The 21,503-nt window shown below is 49.8% G+C and overlaps 1 protein-coding gene across 4 annotated transcripts in view; it reads right to left on the bottom strand.

Moving 5' to 3' along the window:
• The window catches only part of CPNE2 (copine 2), a 59,331-nt gene that overhangs the window by 6,612 nt on the left and 31,216 nt on the right, over positions 1-21,503 (bottom strand). For all 4 annotated transcript variants that reach the window (XM_064459106.1, XM_064459105.1, XM_064459107.1 and 1 more), the window contains exons 5-13: positions 20,063-20,134; positions 15,849-15,932; positions 12,888-12,977; positions 12,447-12,545; positions 10,338-10,424; positions 9,523-9,582; positions 6,959-7,092; positions 6,051-6,105; positions 1,146-1,197 (exon numbers count right to left, since the gene is read on the bottom strand). In XM_064459106.1, coding sequence (XP_064315176.1) covers positions 1,146-1,197; positions 6,051-6,105; positions 6,959-7,092; positions 9,523-9,582; positions 10,338-10,424; positions 12,447-12,545; positions 12,888-12,977; positions 15,849-15,932; positions 20,063-20,134 — 733 coding nt within the window. The remainder of the gene's footprint in view (positions 1-1,145; positions 1,198-6,050; positions 6,106-6,958; positions 7,093-9,522; positions 9,583-10,337; positions 10,425-12,446; positions 12,546-12,887; positions 12,978-15,848; positions 15,933-20,062; positions 20,135-21,503) is intronic.

Raw genomic sequence — 21,503 nt, 5'->3', positions numbered from 1 at the left:
TCCAATTAAGCATCATTAGCTAATGCTACCATGGGAGCTGAAGATTTTTTCCCCCAAACTCATTCAGCTCCACAAGTTTCATCCATCTCAAATTCTCTAAAACCAGGGCTTTGCTTTTAGTCATTTTGTAGTGGATGCTCAGATCTTCTGGGGTAAAAGAGCCCTCGTAGTCCCCACAGTCAAAGGCTTTCCTTGCGTTTCTGCAGAAATCTCAATCAGCCAGAGGAGGAGCAAAAAGAAAAGCAGCTCCTGGTCTCCAAGAGTAACAGAAACCAGACAGACATGGAGCAGAGGTATCAGGTATGCAAAACAATCCCAGAAGCACCCTCAGAGCTCCCAAACTGTGTTTGAAACCTGCAGGTCATCAGAGACCCTTCTGCCTCTGCCACACCAGAACAGGGTAAATGGCTCCTCTCCTGAAAGGATGCATGTGTGTGTAATTAAAAAATGACCAATTCCACAATTAATCAGCTGATAATTTGTTCTTTGGGAAGGAGTTGTCACTGGTAAGAGTTGGAGGATGGTGGCTGCTGCACCCTGTAACACCTACAATAAATCAGGTACAATGAATGCTTTTCAGCTACCAGAGAGGGACTGAACGAATCAAAGGCAGCAGAAAAGCAGATGTTCACAGCAAGTTTTCATGAACCAGCAAGCAAGGTTTGGAGGCTGCCTGAGCCCCTGTTTCGCTGGGGTAAAACAGAGGCTAAACCAGACAACGCTTGCAGCCCATGGTAGCCCTTACTGCTTATGATTTGAGCAGTTCTTCAGCCATGACTACGACCAGCTCTCAGCTGCGAAATGAAGCATTAAGTCTGAATTCCCATCTGCTAAACAGGCCTGGTGTTTCTCCCAGGCTTGCTGGAGGAGCAGACAGCTGGTAGGACACACCAGACATCAGGGCAAAGGTGGATTTTATGCTCCCTGAATCCAGTTGCATTTTAGCCTGGGCTTTCCTACGCACCCCCAAATTTTCTCTGCTTTCCTCTGAGTTCACCCTTAGCACTTGCTCTGCTTCACTGTTAATGTCTGTCTCTGAGCAAACCTTGAAAAATTCCCAAGATGAGTTATTGGAGAAACGCAGAGGAAAGGACAGAAGACACTGAAGGCATCTAAGGAGTGTTAAAGACCTGGTAGATACTTACCTGAACAGAATGGATTTGTTGGATTGAAGTTAATAGCAAACTCGTGCGATACCTGTGGAGAACAAAAGACACAAATTAACATGGAGGGCCAGTGCAAGGCTGGATGTTCACTATCAGTTTAGCTGATGCTGCAAGGCTGGTTTGGGTCTGATGCTCTCTTGGGGCAGGACCCAGTGGTTGCAGACGTGACAGCAGCAATATTTCCCAGCCCTCTGTTACCCAAAGAGAAAGGAGCAGCAAATTCAAACGTGGTCAGGGTTGAGCAGCATTTGAGGATGGACTGGTTCCTCTGGCCTTTCATCCCCCATCAAGGGGCCACCTGAAATTATCACATCACGCATTCTTCTACAGCTATCAAAGCAGGTTTGTCTACATGGCTTCCCACTGGCTGCCCAGAGGGAAAGCATGCAGAAGGGATGCTCTCAGCCATCCTATTACAGCTTATAAAGGGACAAAACTCAATTAATATCATTGGCAGCCCTAGTTCTGGCAGCACCCTGGTTCCCCATTTCTCTGCAAGTGGCATGGTGCAGGGGGGAGGGAGGCAGGCACAGAGTGAGCTGGGTTGAAGACCTGATCTGGCATGTCAGCTACCATGACAAAGCCAGCAAATGATTAGTTTCATCATCTGGGGCATACTGAGGGTGAAAGGCAGCACAAGAGAGGTGACATGAATGCTTGGGAGCGGTTGACAGCAAGACCCAGCAGAGTCTGAGCTGGTTTTCATTGACCATGAAACCACACTTCCTCCAAGGCAGGTGCATGATCCTTCAGGTTTTCCACCACCTCCTCCCAGGCTGAAGATGCTCTCACAAAGAAGTCCTGTAGGACACTGGCAACAGCAGATAGCCCTGCACAACCCTGTCCCTGGCTTGTTGGACTTGCCCAGCCAGAGAAACCAAACAGCAGTGCTAACTGCGAACCACAAAACCATTCTCATCTACTTCCATGGGAAGACCCTGCAGAGAGAAACCACAAAACGGTGGGCAACCATTGCTATCTCTGCCAGCAAAGGTTCAACTGGCCTCCAGCATGAACCTTGCGGGGGTCAATAGCTTGCCTGGGGAACAACCATCAGATCTGGGGTCTTAGGAATTCCTCACTCTGCTACCTGCAATTTAGGCACCTTAAGAAGCAAACAGACTTCTCAGGAGCACCAAGGACACATGACTGCCACTTCCAACACCTCTGAAGGTTGCAGGGGGTGATTTGGGCTTTCAGGCCACCAGCTCAAGGGCTCTGAAACAAAAAGTTCCCACTCTGTTCATGCCAGAGTTACAAAACAAGGACATTTTCTCCCTCTCAGAAGGGTGGTGGTTTGCTGAGCTTCTCAGTCAGGGGATCGCTTCAGGACTCATGTATTCATAATGCTGGCAAAACAACTGCCCTCTGAAGCGCTGTGTGAAGCAGAAAGTCCTCGTGAGACTGCAAAAGCAACATGCATCTGATTCAGACTTTCCAATTATACTAGGCATTGTGTTGAAAGCAGCAAAAATTATTTTTGCAAGCAGCCACGGGGTGGGAAATAGCAACCAAACAAAAGTAGGTCAACCAAAAGTCCTCCCTGTGCTGCAAAGCTGACGAGCTGTCGGACCGGCGAATGTCAACAGCCTGCTCGGGTCCCTCCATGCCTGTTGAGCACAATCAGTAATGCTCCCAGCCATCAGTAACCCATGGTTAGAAGACAGTCTGAAATGCACGACTGCATTTTGCATATGCCCTTTCTCATAGAAGCCTCAATTTTGGGCAATATATCCAAATTTAAATTTCTTGATTTTCAGTTGTAACGGGTTCACTCTTTTTTTTAGAAGTTGTTCAAAATTCTGCCATATGAGTATTTACAGACAAAGCAAGCAAAAATATTTCCATGTTTTGCACTGCAAAAGAGGTGTTTCTCTTTCTTTTAAGCAGCAACTAAATGGTTTGGAGCTGTGTTCCTCACTATCTACAGAGCAGACCCTGTGCGTGGCAGAAGTGTTTCAAAACCTCCTCTGGAGTTTTTACAGATTATATATATATATATCTGCTAGAAAATTGAACACAAGAGCTTCAAAATAACAACAACAACAAAAAAGATCTCATTCCCTACTGAGCTTGTATTTTGAAAAACTGTTTCTGTGGAGTCCAACTAAATGCAGATGGAGCACCTACAGGTAGCACATTCATCAGTAACCTACATGGAGAAACTCTTTCAAACTACCCCAAAGGGTAAGATATTAATCTGCAGCCTGTGTCCTCTTCCGTTCTGGGATGGGGATAGCCACAGCTCCATCTTTTCACATCAGGAGTTATGGATGCACCTTGCAGATGCACAACTGGAGCCCATGCCAGAGAACCAACCCCACAGAGGGTTGTCTCCCCCAGTGATCCCACCCCTGCGATGACTCAGTTTCCCTATATATGAAAAAAAAGGAAGGAAAGCCTTGAGGGGTGACACATTGGCAAAGCTGCCAGTTTTGGCTGGAGAGGCTGAGCCCTGCGGGCACAAAGACATTTGTTTTGGCAGACCCATTCAGACTAGATAAAAGGAAGAATTTTTTATGGTGATGGTGGTGAGACATTGGCACAGGTTGCCCAGAGAGGTGGTAGATGTCCCATCCCTGAAAACATTCATGGACAGAGCCCTGAGCAACCTGATCCAGTTGAAGATGTCCCTGCTCATTGCAGAGGGGGTGGACTAGATGGCCTTTAGAGGTCCCTTCCAACCCAAACCATTCTATGATTTTTATCTCCCAAACCCAGGGTGACCAGTGGGGCTCTGATGTTAAGCATCACCCTCTCCACTGCTGCCTTGCCTTTGCTCATCCCTCAGCAACCCATCTGCTTCCCTCTCCTGTTCCCTACTGGGAAACTGCTCAAGGCTCTGTACAGAGCTGTTACACGGCAAGATGTTCTTTGACATTTCCAACAAGACTTTTGTGTGCAAAACATCTCGCTCCTACAGTGCCGGGGAAGCGTTGGGGGAGCCATGGCAACAGGAGCACAAAGCCCCATTTGTACAACTCTTATCTCTTAACAATCTTCCCCAATTTCATTCCAGTCTGTGGGTTCAATAGCTGCCCCTTTGTCATGTCCCCCAGGGAGTATCATCGGCAACACTGCTCCCCACCACCTGCCCATAACACAGGGCACTGGTTTCAATGAAGAACCACTGCTTTGGCTTTGAAATTACCCAACGAGCCTTGACTGCCAAGAAAACCCTTTAACAAGTGAGCTGAGCCAGTGACACAGAGACCCTGCCAGCCGACTGGCCGAGACGGGGATGGATGAAGCCTCAGGCTGGAGAGGTGTGGGGTGATGTGCAAGGGATGTCCCCATTCCTAATGTGAGACAACCAATGGGTAACTCCGGGCATTAGGGCTGCTGACCTTTAGGCACAGGCCAAGCACCTGGGAAGGTAGAGCTGCTCTCTGCTGGGGTTTACACAGGCTTAGACACCATTCTGGGTGAGAACGAGGTGTTTCTTCCAGTAGCACTTCCAGAGCATGCCCCAGGCTCATGGAGGCAGCAGGAAATATTTCTGTGGCAGACTGCACAAGGCAACCACAAGGTGGGCATCCCTCTGTCCCCCGGATCCCAGTCAGCATCCTCGACCTGGTACCTGCCTCCAGGCTTGCACGAAGGGCAGTTTCCAGCCCCACAATGCCTCTCCCACAGGCACTGACCCACACACATAAGGAGCAGAGCACAGTGCTCGCCGTGACAATTCACCGATTCCCCCAGCAGCCCAAGCCACTGTACCCTTCCCATTCCCACTGCATTTTCCATTCCCATTCATCTCCCCAAGTAAGAAATTCCTGATGGCAGATGGCTTTTAGTCCTTGGAAGCTGCCTACCAAGGTTTTCCCACCAAAAGTGGTGAAGTGACAGACCAGAGACATTTGCTGGCCAAGGAGGATGAATCAGCTCCAAAGAGCACACAGAGGGATCTCCTGTGGTTGGCAAAGAGCAAGAGCTCCCACTTGAGTCACACAAATTTTGGCTGCCAGGAGAGCAGAGAAAAGCGCAGAACCAGAGCAGGCAGGACGTCCCCAGCCTTGAGGGCTGGCAGCGATGAGCTTCCCAGCCCAATTTACGGCTGCTCATGACACACACACCCTGCTGCGCTCAGCCCAGAGCAGAGCTCCCCTCCCAAAGAACACAAAAGGCTTGCTGAGGTTCAACCCCAGCCCAAAGCTGGGGCTTTCTCAAAATCAGTGAGCAGAAGGAAAATGCACATCAGTGGTGTGAGCAAAGAACAGCCAAAAGACTCAGCCAGTAACGAAAGGTGGTGGTGTCCCAGCACATCTTCTCAGCTGTGAGAAGACGCTCCCCACCAGCCTGCATGGGCTGCAGGAGCAGCCCCAATCCCTGCCCACGGCATCCCTACTGATGAGCAAGATGCTCCAGTTCATGCCCTTGCAGGATGAGGGTACTGTTAATCCCTTTGGCTCCTAATCCCAACATAAGATCAAAGTGGCTTTTGGGAAAGCCCCTCTGCTCCAGTCCATGCAGGCTCTGCCCATGCAACGTCACCTTGAGGCTACCCAGTTCCCAGCCCCCTTCCAGACTTTGCCACCACCTGACACACTCATCCAGGGGCCCTTTCCCTTACCCAGAATTGTTCCCACCGCCTACCAGGAAAATGAATCAATGCTAGCTTTGCCCATTAATGCCAAGGAGTTGCTGCTTACATGCCATCTTAGAAGGGAGGAGCGGGCTGCCCATGTCCCATCCCCACCTCGCTGCCCACCCACACTGCCACATCTCACTCTCCACCAGCTAAAATCCCATGTCCACCCATTGCCCCTCTGCCCGGCAGCTTTTTGCCAGCAAGCCAGCTGGGAAGCCCCATCAGCCTCACTCCTGCCTAGGCAATATCAGGACAAAGCCATCTCAAACATGCAAATGGCCACAACACTTCACCTTCCAGTCCGGCGGGAGCTGGGCACCAAATCCCAGAGCAGGAAACATCTTGTCTCTAAAAGAGAAGAAGAAAAAATGTATGGGTGTATTTACACACACATGAGGCAGGCTTGCAAGGCTCTTGCTACAGCCTCCCCATACTATGAGCTGCCCAATGCCCAACTACCTTGAAAGCGCCAGCTAAAAAAGTTACCAGCCTTCCCTCTTCCTAAAACAACACAGTGCCTTTAAAAGTCATGGGAGCTGAACAGAGACAGAGTAGGTGTTCCCCTTTGGTTTTTGGTCTTTAGAGAGAAAAGAGTCCAGCTTTGCTTTGTCACCCACAGGAATCAGAAGCATCCTTTTGCCCAAACACCTGAGTCTCCTGCAGATGTGTAACCCTGGAGATTTAAAAAAAACCAAACAAACCCAAAACCAAAACTATCCATTTTGGTCACAAAAGCCATCATGGTGAGACCAACAGATTTCTGCTTTGTTTTCTCTATTGATGTCTAAGATTATATTTTTCTGTGTTGCACATCTCAAGGTGGCTGAGGAACAAGGCAGCCTTGGCAGTGCAGCTGCCAACAGCAAATACCAGCAAGCTGAGGGCATCTGCCTCTGCACCAAGAAAGCACCAAGTGGCTGCTCTCCAGCTGCCCCCAGTAAAGGATGTTCCACCTCTGCTAATGCACCCTTCCCCTCAACAGTGGCAATGGGGAGAAAGGAGAAACCCTGTCCTTACCCTCTCTTCTTCCTGCATCCCAACATATACGGCAATTTTCTCCCAAGGAGCTTTTCAAAAGCAAGGTATTATTTAGACCTGGTTTGCAGATGGGAAATCAAGGCACACACATCCCAGCAGCCCCTTGAGAAGCCGGGGAGACATCTGCAAAACAGGGGTGGCAGCAGAAGGGCACAATGCTTACGAGTCATAGTCCTGGATGATCTGGCCGACAGCCCAGATAGCCGACAAATACTCATTTGTCCCCATGGGGTTGATATAGTGCAAAGAGGAGGGGTCTCGTGGGTTCCCATTGGAGGCTGTGAAGTCAATCCCAACCTGGGGGCGTAAGAAAGAAGCACAGAGCCATCCTCCATTAGCAGACACCACTACAGACCTGGTCACCGAGCCTCCATTGCCTTTGAGGTCCACACACAGTCCCATCAAGACACAAACCTCAAACTTTTGAAAAAGTTTAACAAAATCCAGCTCTTCACCTTCCCCCAGAAAAGCTGATTAAATACTAGGTTTGGCAAAGCCATTCAGTATTACCTGCATTTTTCACCAGCAAGCATCAAACAGTGTGTCCCAAAGCAGCCTCTGCTGCTGGAGCCAGCCACCACCATCTCCAGCCCAGGACTCTCGCTGCCCATCTCCCAGGTGTTGAGCTCAGGAACTGAGTAGCCCCAGGGGCACCAAAGCAGCCAGGGCTGCCTGGGTATTTGGATCTCAAGGTCTTTGACGAAAGAGTCACAACCCTGAGCGGAGCTTTCCCTGCAGCTGCTCTTCACCAGGCTTCCCCAGGGACCAATATATGCTGAGCTCTCGGGGCCTTTGTCAGCAAGGCACTAATTTTTCTCCCTCCTCAATTAGGCTTTCTATTTAAAGACATTGGTAGAAATGCCTATCTCAGACCCAGTTAAATCTGGTCAGAAGAGGCGAGACGCTGAGCCACCCAATTTGAAATGACTGGGAAGGAAGAGTTGGGAAGAGGCAAGCAGGTGGTGTGACTGCACTTGCCTTGTTTGCTTAGCAAATAGGCAAAACTCAAAATAACTCTGCCAGCTAAATTGAGCTCAGGAGATTTGCGAGGGATTTTGCTCCGTAACCGTAATGGGAGAAGATGAACTGTGATTTGGCTGAGAAGGGACCTTGGCCTGGCTGGGGCAAGAAGACATCAGAGTCCAGGATGTGCCACCACCCTGTGCCAGGGTGGCTGGTAAAACAGACTTGGCAGGACAAGGGGACATGATTTTAAACTGGAAAAAGGTAGGCTTAGACTGGAGATAAGAGAAAAATGTTGCATAATGAGGGTGGTGGGACACTGGAAGAGGTTGCCCAGAGAAGTTGTGGGTGCCCCATCATTGGAAGTATTCAAAGTCAGGTTGGCTGGGCCTTTGAGCAACCTGATCTAGTGAAAGACATCCCTGCCCTCAGCAGAGGGGTTGGATTGATGATCTTCAAAGGTCCCTTCCAACCCAAACCACCCTATGATTCCATGAAAACCCAACTTCTTCATCAAGCAACCTTACAGCCTTACCAGCCTGCGGCTCATTTCTGTAACACTCACGCCTGTGTGCCTAGCTCCTGCTGAGCCACCATGGGCACGGTCAGAGAGCAAAAGGGAAACTGAGGCATGGGAAGGGGGCTCAGTGGAGTCAGACAGACACGTGCCCCGCTCGTGCATGCAACGTCACCAAGAGCAGTACTCAGGCAACAAATTTTGGACAGACGCAGCTGGTCTGCCTCTAGCATGAGGCAAGCAGCTGGGCACAATGCCTCTCTTCTCTGAAGCTTCAGCCCTCCTCTCCCCACCATCTTCCTCGCAGGAGGACACCAGAGGCCTTTCCAAATTGCAGGGGTGCATGTGGCAGCATCTTCCTCCCAGCTCAGGCATTTCTGTGCATTGTTGCACCCATGGCAAACTGACCCAGGTTTTTGGACCAAAGATGTCTTGGGAGGGGGAGAAGCCCTCCAACAACTAGCAGATATGCAGATGAGGAGGAATATTGCTACATACAAGCTTAATTCACACAAGAGCTCCATGCGACCAATAAACTTAATGATTTTCTCCTCTATTCACTCTCCAACACCAAGACCTTAGCACACAGCAGCAGACTGGCACACAAAAAGCTCTCCCAATCGCTCCTGTTCCTATGGCAACTCTTCCTCCTCCTCCTCCTCTCCCCCATCATGTATTTAGATGAAACAACAAAATACAAACTGAAATACTGTGAGTGCCCGCAGCTCTCCGGATACCGCACCAGAAAAGTTTGCAGAAATTGAAAACCCCAATTCTGCATTGTGGCAGTTTTACTCAAGGTTGTAATGTCCTCGTTTAGATATTCTTGACAAGTTGTAGTCCAGCTTGAAAGAATGTGGAAATGCCAGTAAACATACAGAAAACCATCTCATTAACAGTCCAAAGCCTCTCAGCTGGCTTCAAAATAAGCAGGGTTCCCATAAAAAACTGGAGGGTTATTAAACTCTGTTTTGGGGAGAGAAGTCGGTAATGTTCTGTGAAGGGTCAGAAGGTCTTTGCGGGAGTCTGACCTTCAGCCAAAGTCTAGCCAGCTCCCTCCACACTGCTGGGTGCACCTGAGCATGGTAGTAATGACCCCCAAAGCCCTAAAAGCACATGGTTTAACAGCAAAACAGGGCAGCTCTTCATTGCCATGAAAAGCCACCTAAGCTGGTGCCAAATCTCATGCAGAACCTCCCTTCCCTAGTTTTGACCATTACATACATGTTACTATCAAAAGTCCTTACGGTAAACATCAGCTGGCAGCCTCCCAGGATGTAGTCCAGGAAGGAGAAATCTCTGGTTATCTGAAAGAAAAACAAAAATTAAAAGTGTTTCGGCAATCTTCATCACTGCAGAACAACAAAAAAACCCCCACAACATGGTGGAAAGTGCCCAAGGTTGTGGAGTTTGAGCCTTTGGGGACCTTCAGCCATGCAGCAAAGCAGATGGGAAGAACCACCTGGGTCTCCCATGGCACCATTTTGGCACTTCACAAGGCACACGGGGCCAAGCAGGGCCGTGAGTTGGTCAAAAGCTGGGGTGGGAGGCCTGGACAGGGATCCCTGAGAGCTGTAAGTGTCCATCATGCTGAACTGAATGGAAGATCCTCTCCCCATGGCCAAAATGATCTCAGACCACCTGCAGATCTGATACGGGAAGAGCTGTGTCCGTGCTTTCCCCGCTGTGCTACTGCCATGCAAAGGGAGGACTTCCCCAACACCTCAGCTCAGAAGGAGGACCTCTCCCACCCACACCCAATGAGACACCAAGCAGTGGGTAGGTGCCTACAGCTTGAGCTTCCTGCAGATGCTGTCCATGATGAAAAACATCTCCTCTTGGGTCTGTGGCCACCCAGGCGTGGGGTAGCACCAGTGACTTGGTACATCAGATGCTCCGTGTGGAGAGAAACCCAAGCAGAAAGGAGATCACAGTTTTATTCATGCTCTGCAGGTCCTGTTCTTGGACACGCAAGGGTGCTGGAGGCAGAAGGGTTGGTGGGAGCTTGGGAAGACCCTAGCTTGGAGAGGAGCAGAAGGAAACATCCCAGCATTGTACTCACTTTGCAGGACTTGACAATGATGATCCCAGAGTTCTTGTAATTCTTTTTCTTCTTTTGCTTTTTGGGGTTAATACACTCTAGCTCAAGCTGTAACACACAAGAGGCAGACACTGGTGTGAGAGCTGGGCTGCGCCAGGTGGCTGCAGATGCCACCAGTGGCTGCATCCTGCAGGCACCATCCCTCTACGTGTTTCAAAGTGCTGAAGAGACATAAATGAATCACAGCGAGTTACTGATATTTAATGTTGGAAATGGAGACACACAACCTGCTTGGGAAGGGGCTGCTTTTCCTTCCCAGGGGCTTTCAACTTGCCCAGGACCAGGCACATGGCAGCCAAGACACCCCAATGAGGCTACGGGGGTCTATGGGATGGGATGGGGGCAAATGGGATGGGATGGGTCAAACACACAAACAATTAGGGCAGGCCTAATTCCTCAAAAGTTCTTGGAAAACAAAATTACTTTTGAATATTCAGAAAATTGCTGCAATATTTTTTTTTAATCTAAAACTGAATACAAACTCTTGTCCAAGAATAAAGTTTATATGTGGGTTGGTCTGGGCGAGAGGGCAGGACAAGCTCAGAGAGAAAGTTGTGTACATTCTTCCAGCTGCAGAAAAATGGGAACATTTAAATACTAAAATCCTTAAGTTTCCTGAATGTGAACATTGCATTTCAAGAACTGAACAAAATCAAAAGACAGATCTATTGATAAAATCCCCTAACTCTGAATAACTCCAGGCAGATGGTCCAGCCCAGACCTGCTAGCAAGTAGCTCCCATACGGGTCCACATGGATCCCACATGGGACAGTGACCCCCTGCCAGCATCATGCTCAGATCAGCCTGGTGATGGCCCTGGACCTGCTCAGTCCATCTAGGGTTACCCCTGGATGGGCTCAGACCATCCAGTGATGGCCCTGGACATGGCAATGAGCCTTTTCCCCATCTTGGCCAGACTGTGGCTGGACGGTGCTGCTCCTGCCTGCAAGCATGCCAGCATGTCATGCCTGGTCTACAGCAAGACCATCTCCGTCCCTACTTCTGTATTTACCCTCATCAGCATGGCCATGTGAAAGGATGAGACAGGTCACAAGGAGCCATCCCAGGGAGGAAGGATGCTGAAGGGCAATACGTAGCAGTGGAGAACAGCAGCCGCTTGCTTTTGGAACCACCTTCCTCCACCCAGAACCCATGGCAGCTCCACTCAGAGAGTGGCATCAGCTGGGGAACAGCTTTGCTGGGGAACAGAGGGCACTCAGCCTTTCACGACAAGCCAGGCAAGGGGAAGAGGCAGAGAGACCCTGTCCCCAGCTGGACTTATGTTATGTACAGGGGCACAGCAGCACAGGCATGCAGCAAGGAGAGTTTTAATCTCTTCTAACCAGCATCTCTCAGGGTCCCATGGAGAGAAAAGGTGATTTTATTGCTAGGCTGGTAGGTTGCAAATCCAGTGGGAAAACAAGCTCAACACCTGCCTCTGGCACCATCAGTTTGCACAGTCCTAGACAGGACACTTCATGCCTTTATGCCTCAGTTTCCTCAGGAAACTCTTCTCATTGTACCACGCATGGTGTTCTACACACCCCCATGTCTTGGCCAAGACCTCCTCTTGGTTTTGTAATCCTCGTGATGATGGCAGTGAAAAGCTCTGCTTATCCAGGAGTTTTCATGATATACCTTCAGTCAGGTGGCACCTGCCAAGGCTTTTGGCCAGCACTTTGTGGGGAAGACCACAAAACCAGTATGGAATTGCACAGGAGTTGGCACTGCCGGGGACCAGGCTGTCCCTGCAGCAGACACAGCACCAGCAGCATTTCACACCTCCCCTTCAGACCCCCCAAACCCCAGGGCACCCCTCAAATCATGGGTACTGCTTCACACATCTCAGCAGAGCCCTATTTTCAGCCAAGACTGCCTTATCTATCCCTCTAGCTCAGATGCTTTAGCTACAACCATGTCCTGGGTCACTCATGGTGCGGGTGGGGGAGAAGGGGTTGGACTTGGCTTCTTCTCAGCACAGGTTGGGGGTCTCAGTGCAAGTATCAAAATCCACTGGCAGCCCTGAGGAGCCCCTTTCTCATTCTTCCCCAAAAACATGTCACCACTTACTGGAAAGGCATCTTGGGCTTCGCACATCCTGGCCACCGAGGTCTGAAACTCCCCGATGAAGTCATGTCCCCCATCACTGTCATAGTCGTAACACATCACCTAGGTGGAAGGAGCACAAATCTGCCTGAGACGCAGTAATTATCTCCTGTGAGGAGACCTGCTGAAGTTCCCAACGTCTTCTGTTGGAGACCCCCAAAAAGGAGGGGTTGGGGGTGGTTCTGGTTTAGTTTGTTTGGGTTTTTTTGATAAACAAGCCATAGGGTTTTAGATGTTTAATGATCGATCCCAGAGGCCGACCATCATAGAATCATAGAATCATTAAGGTTGGAAAAGACCCTCAAGATCATTGAGTCCAACTGCTAACCTATCACTGCCAAGTCCACCACTAAACCATATCCTCAAGCACCACGTCATGATAAAAGCTGAAGGGCCCCCCATTACCTTTATCAGCTTCTCTACATCTCCATCGCACAGTGACACCAAAGGCACAGTGAACGGCTTCCAGACAGGGTCCAGCGTGTACTTGATCACCTGCGGGGTGGGAATGGAGGGATGCCATTACAATGGGCACGTCTGCAGGGGAGATTGGCACAAAGTGGGGGACATGTCGCCAAGAGCAACCCTGGACCAGGTTCTTGGTAGGACAGGCCAGGCAAGTTGCAGAAAGCCCCATCTCAGTCCTCTTCTGCCTCCTTCACTTAAATACAGCAGCTCCCCCTTCTCAGGTTGTAGCATGCATGAGTTACAACAGATTAATCTGCATCATGTTGGGTGATTTAACCACCTTCAGGGGCAGTTAAACAAACCTGCTTCCTACTCATTCCTACCACCCAGCACCCCAGCACAGCCTACATCCATCTGGGGTCTGACCACCAAGAAGATGGAGCAGGGGGATGCCGCAATTAGGCAGGAAAGCCAAACAGCCCTGGGCACGTCCAGCTCTCTTGCCTCATCTGCATAACACCTGCTGCCTGAGCTGGAGAAATATTAATTGATGCTTTTTGACATTTCCTGAGAGGATGCAATCACTTGGTGGAAACCTAAACAAACACTACCAGGCTCCAGGTACGTGCCGTGTACCTTGGAGATGGCTGCAGGGCAGGTCTAGACCTGCTTTCACAAATGTGTTGTGCTCAAAAAGCTGTTCACATGAATATTAGGAAGGTCAGACCCGGGCAGCAGATTAACCCTTCTCTGTTCAGGGTAAACACGGGGATATCTGGTGTGGAGGACCTTGGACCTTTGTAGCCAAAAGCAGCAACAGCACAGCCCAGCAAGGATGAGGTCTGTGGCTGCTGCAGCAGGCAAACAGCCACGAGAGACCTGAAATGGGCATCTTGTTTTAGAGACAGACTCTTACATGAGACCAGGGGAAACCCTGACACTGTGAGCACAGTTTAGTCAAGAATTTGTAAACACCTCCTCCGGGAGGCTGGGAAGAGCAGGGGGAGCCCACGTACCCCGAGATGGTGCCCGCACACTGCCAGCTGCTGTGACCCTAGGGTGGGTGGGGAAGGATCCAGTATCTCCATTGCACGGCGCCCAGCTGGGTGTTCACACCTGTACTTAAATAACAGGCTGCAATGAGTGCACTAATGCTTCCCTGCCAGACACCTCTGTGGTGGCATGAGAAATGCCAGCATCAGACTGAGAGCTGGTTATATTCCCTCAACAAAAGCTGCAGGAAGGGGGAACCTTATTTCTTCGTATCTGGCCTCAAAACACAAAGATAGTCACCCAGTATGGCATTCCTCCAAAGGCAGTGGGATACATTTGGGGCTGGTAAGGAGGCTTTTGGAGCACCCATTAATTGACAGAAAACCTGGCTAGACCCTTATCCAGCGAGACAGGACAGTGGAGGAACTGGGCAGCAACTCAGAGGAAAAATCAGTATATATATCTGCTTCCCATAAACCTGACCTGCTTATAGAAATCCCAGTAATGGCTGGTGCAGAGTCATGTTCCCAATTCCCATGCCTCTTCCCGGAGGAAGGGCTGGAGGTCACTTAAAATCCCCACGTCTGAGAAATATGTCTTGGTGAGTCAAAGCCCAGCTACCCACACTAAACCAGGAGGAAACAACCAAACAAGGTCCCAGTCTGCTCCCACAGAAATACAAGAGAAATATTAAAGCTGGTATGAATTAAGAATGCACAGAAACGTGTGTGGGAAAGCACCAGAAAATAACCAGCAGATCTAGGGTTAAAAGGACAGCCCATATCAGTACTACAGGACACAGTGCCACACATGTCCCGATGCTTGTGTGCACGTGGCTGTGTGAGTGAAGGAAATCCTCATGGTCTTTGCCCAGCAGTGTAAAAACCCAATGTATGGAGACACTTGGTAAATAAATACCACCCTCTCCTTCTGCATGAGTTCCCACTGTGTTTTGTTACAGCAATCTGCTGCAGTGGGACAACAGGGCTCCTTAACCAAGCCTTGAGGGGACAAGAAAAGGAGACAAGTGAGATGGGGATGGAAAAAAGAAGGGTGGGAGATGGGGACAGGAAAAAGAGGGCCGTGAGATGGGGTGTGATGGGACCCTCTTCCTCCAACAGGTTGCTGTGAGCCCCTTTTGCGGCGATCACCCGCTCCTCTTTCTGCCAGCTGCCAGAAGCTATGTGCAAAAAAATAAACCAAACCAAAGCCTTGAAACAAGCTTTGTGGAGGGGGTAAAAAAGCAGTTGAAAAGTACTTTAGCCTGAGGCTAAAGCAGAAGCCAGCCTGCTTCTCCCCGCCCATGCTGTGCCTCTTACCCATAATATCACTGGCTTTAGCAGCTTGAGAACATAACCAGAAGGGAGCTCAGCTCAAACTATCGCAGCAGGTATAAATGAGGGACAGGGAGGGGTCAACTGTCCATGACTGGGACCCTGGTACACGTCTCAACCTCTCCCGCCAGTGGTCCAGCTCCAACAGACACAAGCCTGAGCGTTCATGTGCTGAAGCTGGAGACACCTGAGCATCCTTCCAAATTAGCTGAGGATCTGGCAAATGCTTGTTTGAACCTTTCCCCACTACTGTTCCCTGGACCACCTCCCACCACCTCTCTCCACCATCTCCCCAGGTCACAGCTCATCCCACTGCTCCTGCATGTGGACGGTGAGTGGTCCAGGGCACAGCCCTTGTGCTGGCTGAGCCAGGAGGTTAACACAGGTTAAAAGACCATCTCCCTCTCTGCAGGAGCACAGAAAAGATCTCAAGACTTTACTGGCCTCAGTAAATCTTCATCTGCTGGAGTCTAGCAGCCTCAGCTGGACACGGTGAAGGCAGTCGTAAGGTTTGAAATCCCTGGATCCCACCCCACTTTATGGGTGAGTGATGAGACAATGCCATAAAGGGCAAGACAAGCTGATGTAAGGATGGTGGTGTCTCAGAAGCTTGGGTTAGCATCGTGCTCACCTCCGTTCTGTGGACCAGCATCCATTTCCCATCATCACCTGGTTTATAAAACTCCAAGAAGGGGTCTGATTTTCCAAACAGGTCCTGGGGGAGAAGAACAGGATGGGTTACATGGTGCTCTGCAAGCAGTGACAGATGGTCCAAGAGACACCTTCTTCCCTGGCATTGCCAACTCTGCAGACACCTCATGTCCTCATGAGACCAGCTCCAGCACACTGGCAAACAGGCAGCACCCATGGGCAGCGCCCTGCCACCCCTCCGAGTCCAGGTCACACGAATCCTGTCAACACTCACTCCGTGTTTCAGCACTGATGTGGTGGGCAAGTCAGCACGCTGGTGCACACCCATGGGATCTGCTGGCGGGCACTCACCACCCGGCCAGCTCTCTGGATGCAGATGCCATGGAAAACAACCCCAGCTGGGAGGCAGCTGCGCTTGAGCTTGGAAAAACATCCAAAGCTTCAAAGGAAAAACAGAATTATGAAGTGCATGAGTGTCTTGGGGGAAAAAGGAAAAAAAATCACCCTCCTACACACAGTGGTAGCAGAGGAAATCTTTAAGGAGCAAGCTGCCCTGGTGTTGACAGAGGTCATGTAACACCCTCCAAGATACGCAGCCCTGAGTCAGTGTGTGCTGCCTTTCCTGCCAGCATCTCCTCAGATATTCCCCCAATAAGGGGTGGCTGTTTATGAGACATATGTACACATGCACATATGTCCCTGCTGGATATTGGCACAGGGGCTATTTCGGGGCACCCACAGCCCAGAGAGGAAGGTGATGCCAGTGGCACCGACACAGGGAAACTCCAGCATTCCTAAGCAGATTTTCATTCCCATTCAGAAAAACTAAGAAGTGGCTAACAAGAAACCAAGCCCAAAATATTCCAAATTATTTACTGAGAACTCAAGCCATTTCAGCTGAGTTTTCCTCCCAGAGGGAGGTGGCTGCCTGAGTCCTGCGAAGAGCTGGAGGAACTTTTTATGGGTTTGAACAGGAGCTTTTTGGGCTTCCAAGTGATGTGGTGGGGATGCAGGAGGCTGCTCATGGCGTAGGAGGAAACATGGACACCCCAGGAGCCTCTGTCCACAGCCAGCCCAGAGGTGGCAGCTGTGACGGACACAGGCTCTAGTGATGCCCCAGCAGAAAACCCATTAATGTTTCTATCCAAATCCTGTTTCCAAAGCTAGCCAGGAAAGTAAATCACTGTAAAGTGTTTTGGCTTGGAGAAACTATAACCTGCTTCAGTCAAAATTCTTCTGCCAGAAAAGCAGACTATAAAGGCTCACAGGGAGGTTGTCTGGTGACATAAGGCTATTTTTCACCTAGCCTTTTTCACATTTTTTTAGGAGAGAAAACCTAGCCATTCTTTCTGCAGGGTTAGGGTTATCACACAGCTCCAATCCCGCTCACCCACAGCCTGGACTTGGCACTTCCAAGATTCACTGATGGATTAAAGAACCAGCAGTGGGTGCCTGACCCCTGCCTATGCCAGCTTAACCTGCAACCCAATGCAGTTTCATCAGCACCAACCCAGCATGGGTTGGTGGAAGCATGGGCTCAGATGACAGCAGGGAGCTTTGGAGGATGTCTGCTGCCATCCCACGTGGAGCAGCCCGGTTGGCAAGTCTGGTCAGCCTTTCTCCATTCAAAGCAGGGCGGGAGATGCCTCCAAGCCACAGGATTGCGGGCTGCTATTTTAAAACATCAAAACCACAAACATCTCACCCCTGTAAGCCTGGCAGGAGGTGGAAACTGAGCAACCAAAGGAGCTCAGCAGACCAGATCAATCTGCAAACTGGCCCAAGAATATGAATCATCCAAACTGGTCCTTGCACACCATGGACAAGGAGGGTGGAGATGGCACTTCCACCAGATGCAGCTCCCCAAACCACAGCTTCCAGCACCCATCCTGGCTTGTAGTGCTTGCTCTCCCCAGCTGTGCTGAAGCATTGCTGGCCTCCTGCTGCAGTGGCAGCCATGGTTCTGGGGCCAGGTTCATCAGGGCTGGTCCCAGGTGAAAACACCTCTTCTTCTGCAAGGCATTTTTTCTTAAAACAACTCTCCCAAGAGCTGATCTGACATATGGTACAAGAGCCTGAGGCTGGTTCTGCTGCTGACATGACCCCATGGTGCAGCTTCAGCATTTAAAGCAAGGTAGAGAGCCATGGGTGGATAAATCATGGACATGTGATGGGGAGACAGACCTGCTCACAGCCTGAGAGGGGTCCCAGCCCTTCAGGGTGGTCATGGCAGAAGGAGCTGCTTGGGGGCCAAGCATGGCTCCAGGCTGGGTTTGTGGCACAGTTGCCTGTAAGGGATGGTCACAGCTTCAGCTCAGTGTGTGCAGCAAGAAGATCCCACGGCCCCACCATGAAATCCTGTGAGATCTGATCCTTTCACACGATGTCTGAGCATCTGGCCATGCTCCCCAGCTATGTGCTGCATGGTGCAGGAGGGTGTTACCCGGCCAGGCTGCAGCCTTACCCCTGTATTTTTTTGCTTAGCCACTTCTCTGCTGTCTTTCCCAAGCTTAAATGTTTTACCCAGCTCCCACAGTTGCATTTCATCCATGACCAATAATGACCAAAAAATATTGTGTTTCATCCAATTTCCTTGTTCAGAGACCATTTTAATTTGTGTGAAGTGACATGAACATCCTTTGCCCATGAGCAGGACTTTGAGCGCTGCAACACTGTGCTGTGTAACAGGAATCAGCAAAGAAACCTTAGCTCTTGGTGATGGCAGGCGGTCACTGAGGAAGGAACTTTCTGCTCACACCTATTGATAAACTGGAAGGAGACCCAGAAAGAATAGGATTATTCACAGTCCTTATCCCAGTGTAACCAGGTAGATGCTGATTTTCCGTACCTTGGCTGTGGGTCCGAAGGGCAGCAGACCCACAGGTCTCATGTCCTAGTTGAAGAACGTCAAAAGATGTCATCTTTGCATAATCTGGTAAAGGAACTTGGTTGCAGACCAGATTAGAAAGGCAACTCCTGCCAGTGATGCCACTGATGAAGTTGCCAATGCAAGTGGACGTATGCCTGAGGTACCAGTGCTGCAGAGAGGACCGCGTCCTTGGCCCTGCTCTTCACAATGGCTGCAGCTGCAAAAGGACCCTGAAGCACGAAGGAAGGGCACCAAGCCTACTGTGAAATCCCATCCCTTGCTTTGCAAGGGAGTAGAGGATTTTTCTTGGGGTGCTGGAAGAAAACTGTTGCATTAGGGATGTCTTCACTGACATGCATGGGGTTGACTCTCAGCCACGTCTCAGAGTAAGCCACCAGCTCAAGGACATCTTCCAGCCCTTTTGTGAAATTGAGTTATTTGGGGATTTCTTAACAGGGGCATTTGGCTCCTTGCACTAAGCTGGGTAAGCAGGGGGGACAAGAAAACAGTTGGGAGAAACACTTGGATAAACCAGGCATCCATCTGGTTTGGACAACAGGACTGGACAAACCACGTCTTCTGCCCCAGCAAAAACCCTTCTGCCTGAATGCTTGTTTTACCCTGCTTTGAAAACTGAGGGCCATCCTGCCAGTAACACAAGAGCCAGAGAGACTAGAAAGAAGGAAAAAAAAAATATTCCTATCGATTGCTTAGCAACAGCACTGGTTTAAGAGGAATAGCTCTAGTTGCCTGGTAAATAAGGTCAGATTACATTGTTAGAAAGGCTCATAGCTCCCTATGTATGACATCCAAAGCAAAATTAATGCACTACCTGCCTCCACGAGGTCAACACTTCCTCCTCAGAAAAGACAGACCCTAGTGTTTGATATACAAGCAGATGTTTACTTCCAGAGATGCTGAAGACAACAAGCCAGGAGCTCTGAGCACTTCTGAGATATAGGTTCAAGGGGCATCAAAACTGCCAGCTCCATCAGGAGACATTTCCAAATGACAGCCACTGAAGTAGTAAATCTGGTGTCTTTAAGACATGCTAGTACACAGATCCTGTGCCACACATAATCTTTCAATTTCAACGCGCATGATGAAGAAAGGAATACCATGACAACAGGGAAACTGAGGCACAGGCATACCCAGCAGCCAGTGGCACTGCCAGGACTTGAACCCCTCCAGTCTCACCCTAATGCTTTCTCCAGTAGGACTATTTTCTGTAACTGCTATACCCAAAAGCAGAGATTTCTTTATATCCATTAGCCTATGAAAGACAGAAGTTTAACATTGCATCCCCCAGACACAACACCACTCACCTTTTTATCTAGTTTTCTGCCGGCCATGCTCAGAGTAATCACCCTGTTATCCGAGAGCTCTTGGGCAGCTATCTGAAAGACAAGGGAAGGCTGTATTCATTTTCAGCACAAAAAGACAGTGAACATCAAGCCAGAGGAGAAACCAGACGCTGAGGACACACACTCTGAAGATACCTGGACAAATCCTGCAAAACCCATTTCTCAGCTAAGAGACTGGATTATCTAATGCACGCAGTATTTCACTATTGAAGAGTTAAACTGATTTTACCTTTTAGATCAATTTGGGACCAAAGCCTTCTTCCCAGCTTCTCCCTAGAAAGGAGAAGGCTGGAGAAAAAGCCCAAACTTCCCCTGGATTGGCATTGCCAATTTACCCTGTGCCAAGGCAGTGATACACTGGCTTTACAATAAAAGAGGATACTTTTTTTTCAGCAGGCTACCAGCTACGATGCTGGTGCTGTGGCTGGAGTCCCTGTGACATCCACCAACCTCCACAGCCTCATGCTTTGGGCTGGGTCCACATGAAGCACATTCATTTGCTAGGCTGGGAGTCAACAGGTACTATTTAGCCTCTTGAATAGACAACCTGAGGGAAGAATGGGGTGCCACGACACCCCGAGTGGCCTCCTTTCCCTGTGCCATCAGATCTAAAGCAAAGATTCTGGGAACAAACTCATCCCCTTTCTTGGGTGTCACACCTGAGCTTGTCTCAGGCAGCTTTTCATACTCTGGGACCTGGTGAAGCTTCCAAGGACCAAGCCAAGAGGAAGCATGAGCCATAAAAACCCTTGCCAGCAAGATGTGCCACCTTGTCCCCCATGTCCCAGGCTGGGCACAGCAAAAAGCAGCTGCCCCACCCCTTGGGGGAGATGCCAGTGGCACCAAGGACTCGAGCCATATCTCTGAACGATCACAGTCCCAAGGATGAAAACTCCGTTGTTACTCCTGAGAAGCTACAGCAGGCAGGAGTGCAGCCCAGATTACTTCAGTTTAAGAGACTTTGTTCACATACACTTCAGAAGGGCTTCGGCTGCCAACCACCAGTGGGCCAGTTTTGTCTGGAACATGGTCTAATGAGTCTCTTGGTATTTTAAGAAAGGGAATGCTTATAACTAAAAAACACATTTATTCACTTCTGTTACCAGCCGTTTTCTGAATCACTTGTATTTTTTTCCTCAAAGCTGTGTCCTGCCAAAACATCTGCTCCCCACCTCTCCCTCCTCCACTCCCCGGGGCGGGCTGAGCCATCCCACAGCATCCCTGGCTGTAGCATCCTCCCCAGGCAGGAGGCAGCACCAGCATGGCTGGGAGCACAGCATGGACATTTTTCTCATGCACGGTGCTCCCAAGCATGACTGTTTGCTAGCACTCACAAGGAGCCTGGCCTTCACTGGAGATACACAGCGTAATTACAGCAAGGCTTTTAGAAAAACTTGCAGAA

This window comes from Phalacrocorax carbo, chromosome 8 (genome assembly GCF_963921805.1).
Source record: "Phalacrocorax carbo chromosome 8, bPhaCar2.1, whole genome shotgun sequence".
Classification (NCBI taxonomy): Eukaryota; Metazoa; Chordata; class Aves; order Suliformes; family Phalacrocoracidae; genus Phalacrocorax; species Phalacrocorax carbo.
The sequence above is the reverse complement of the archived record's forward strand: the minus strand, read 5'-3'. Positions and strand labels throughout refer to the sequence as shown.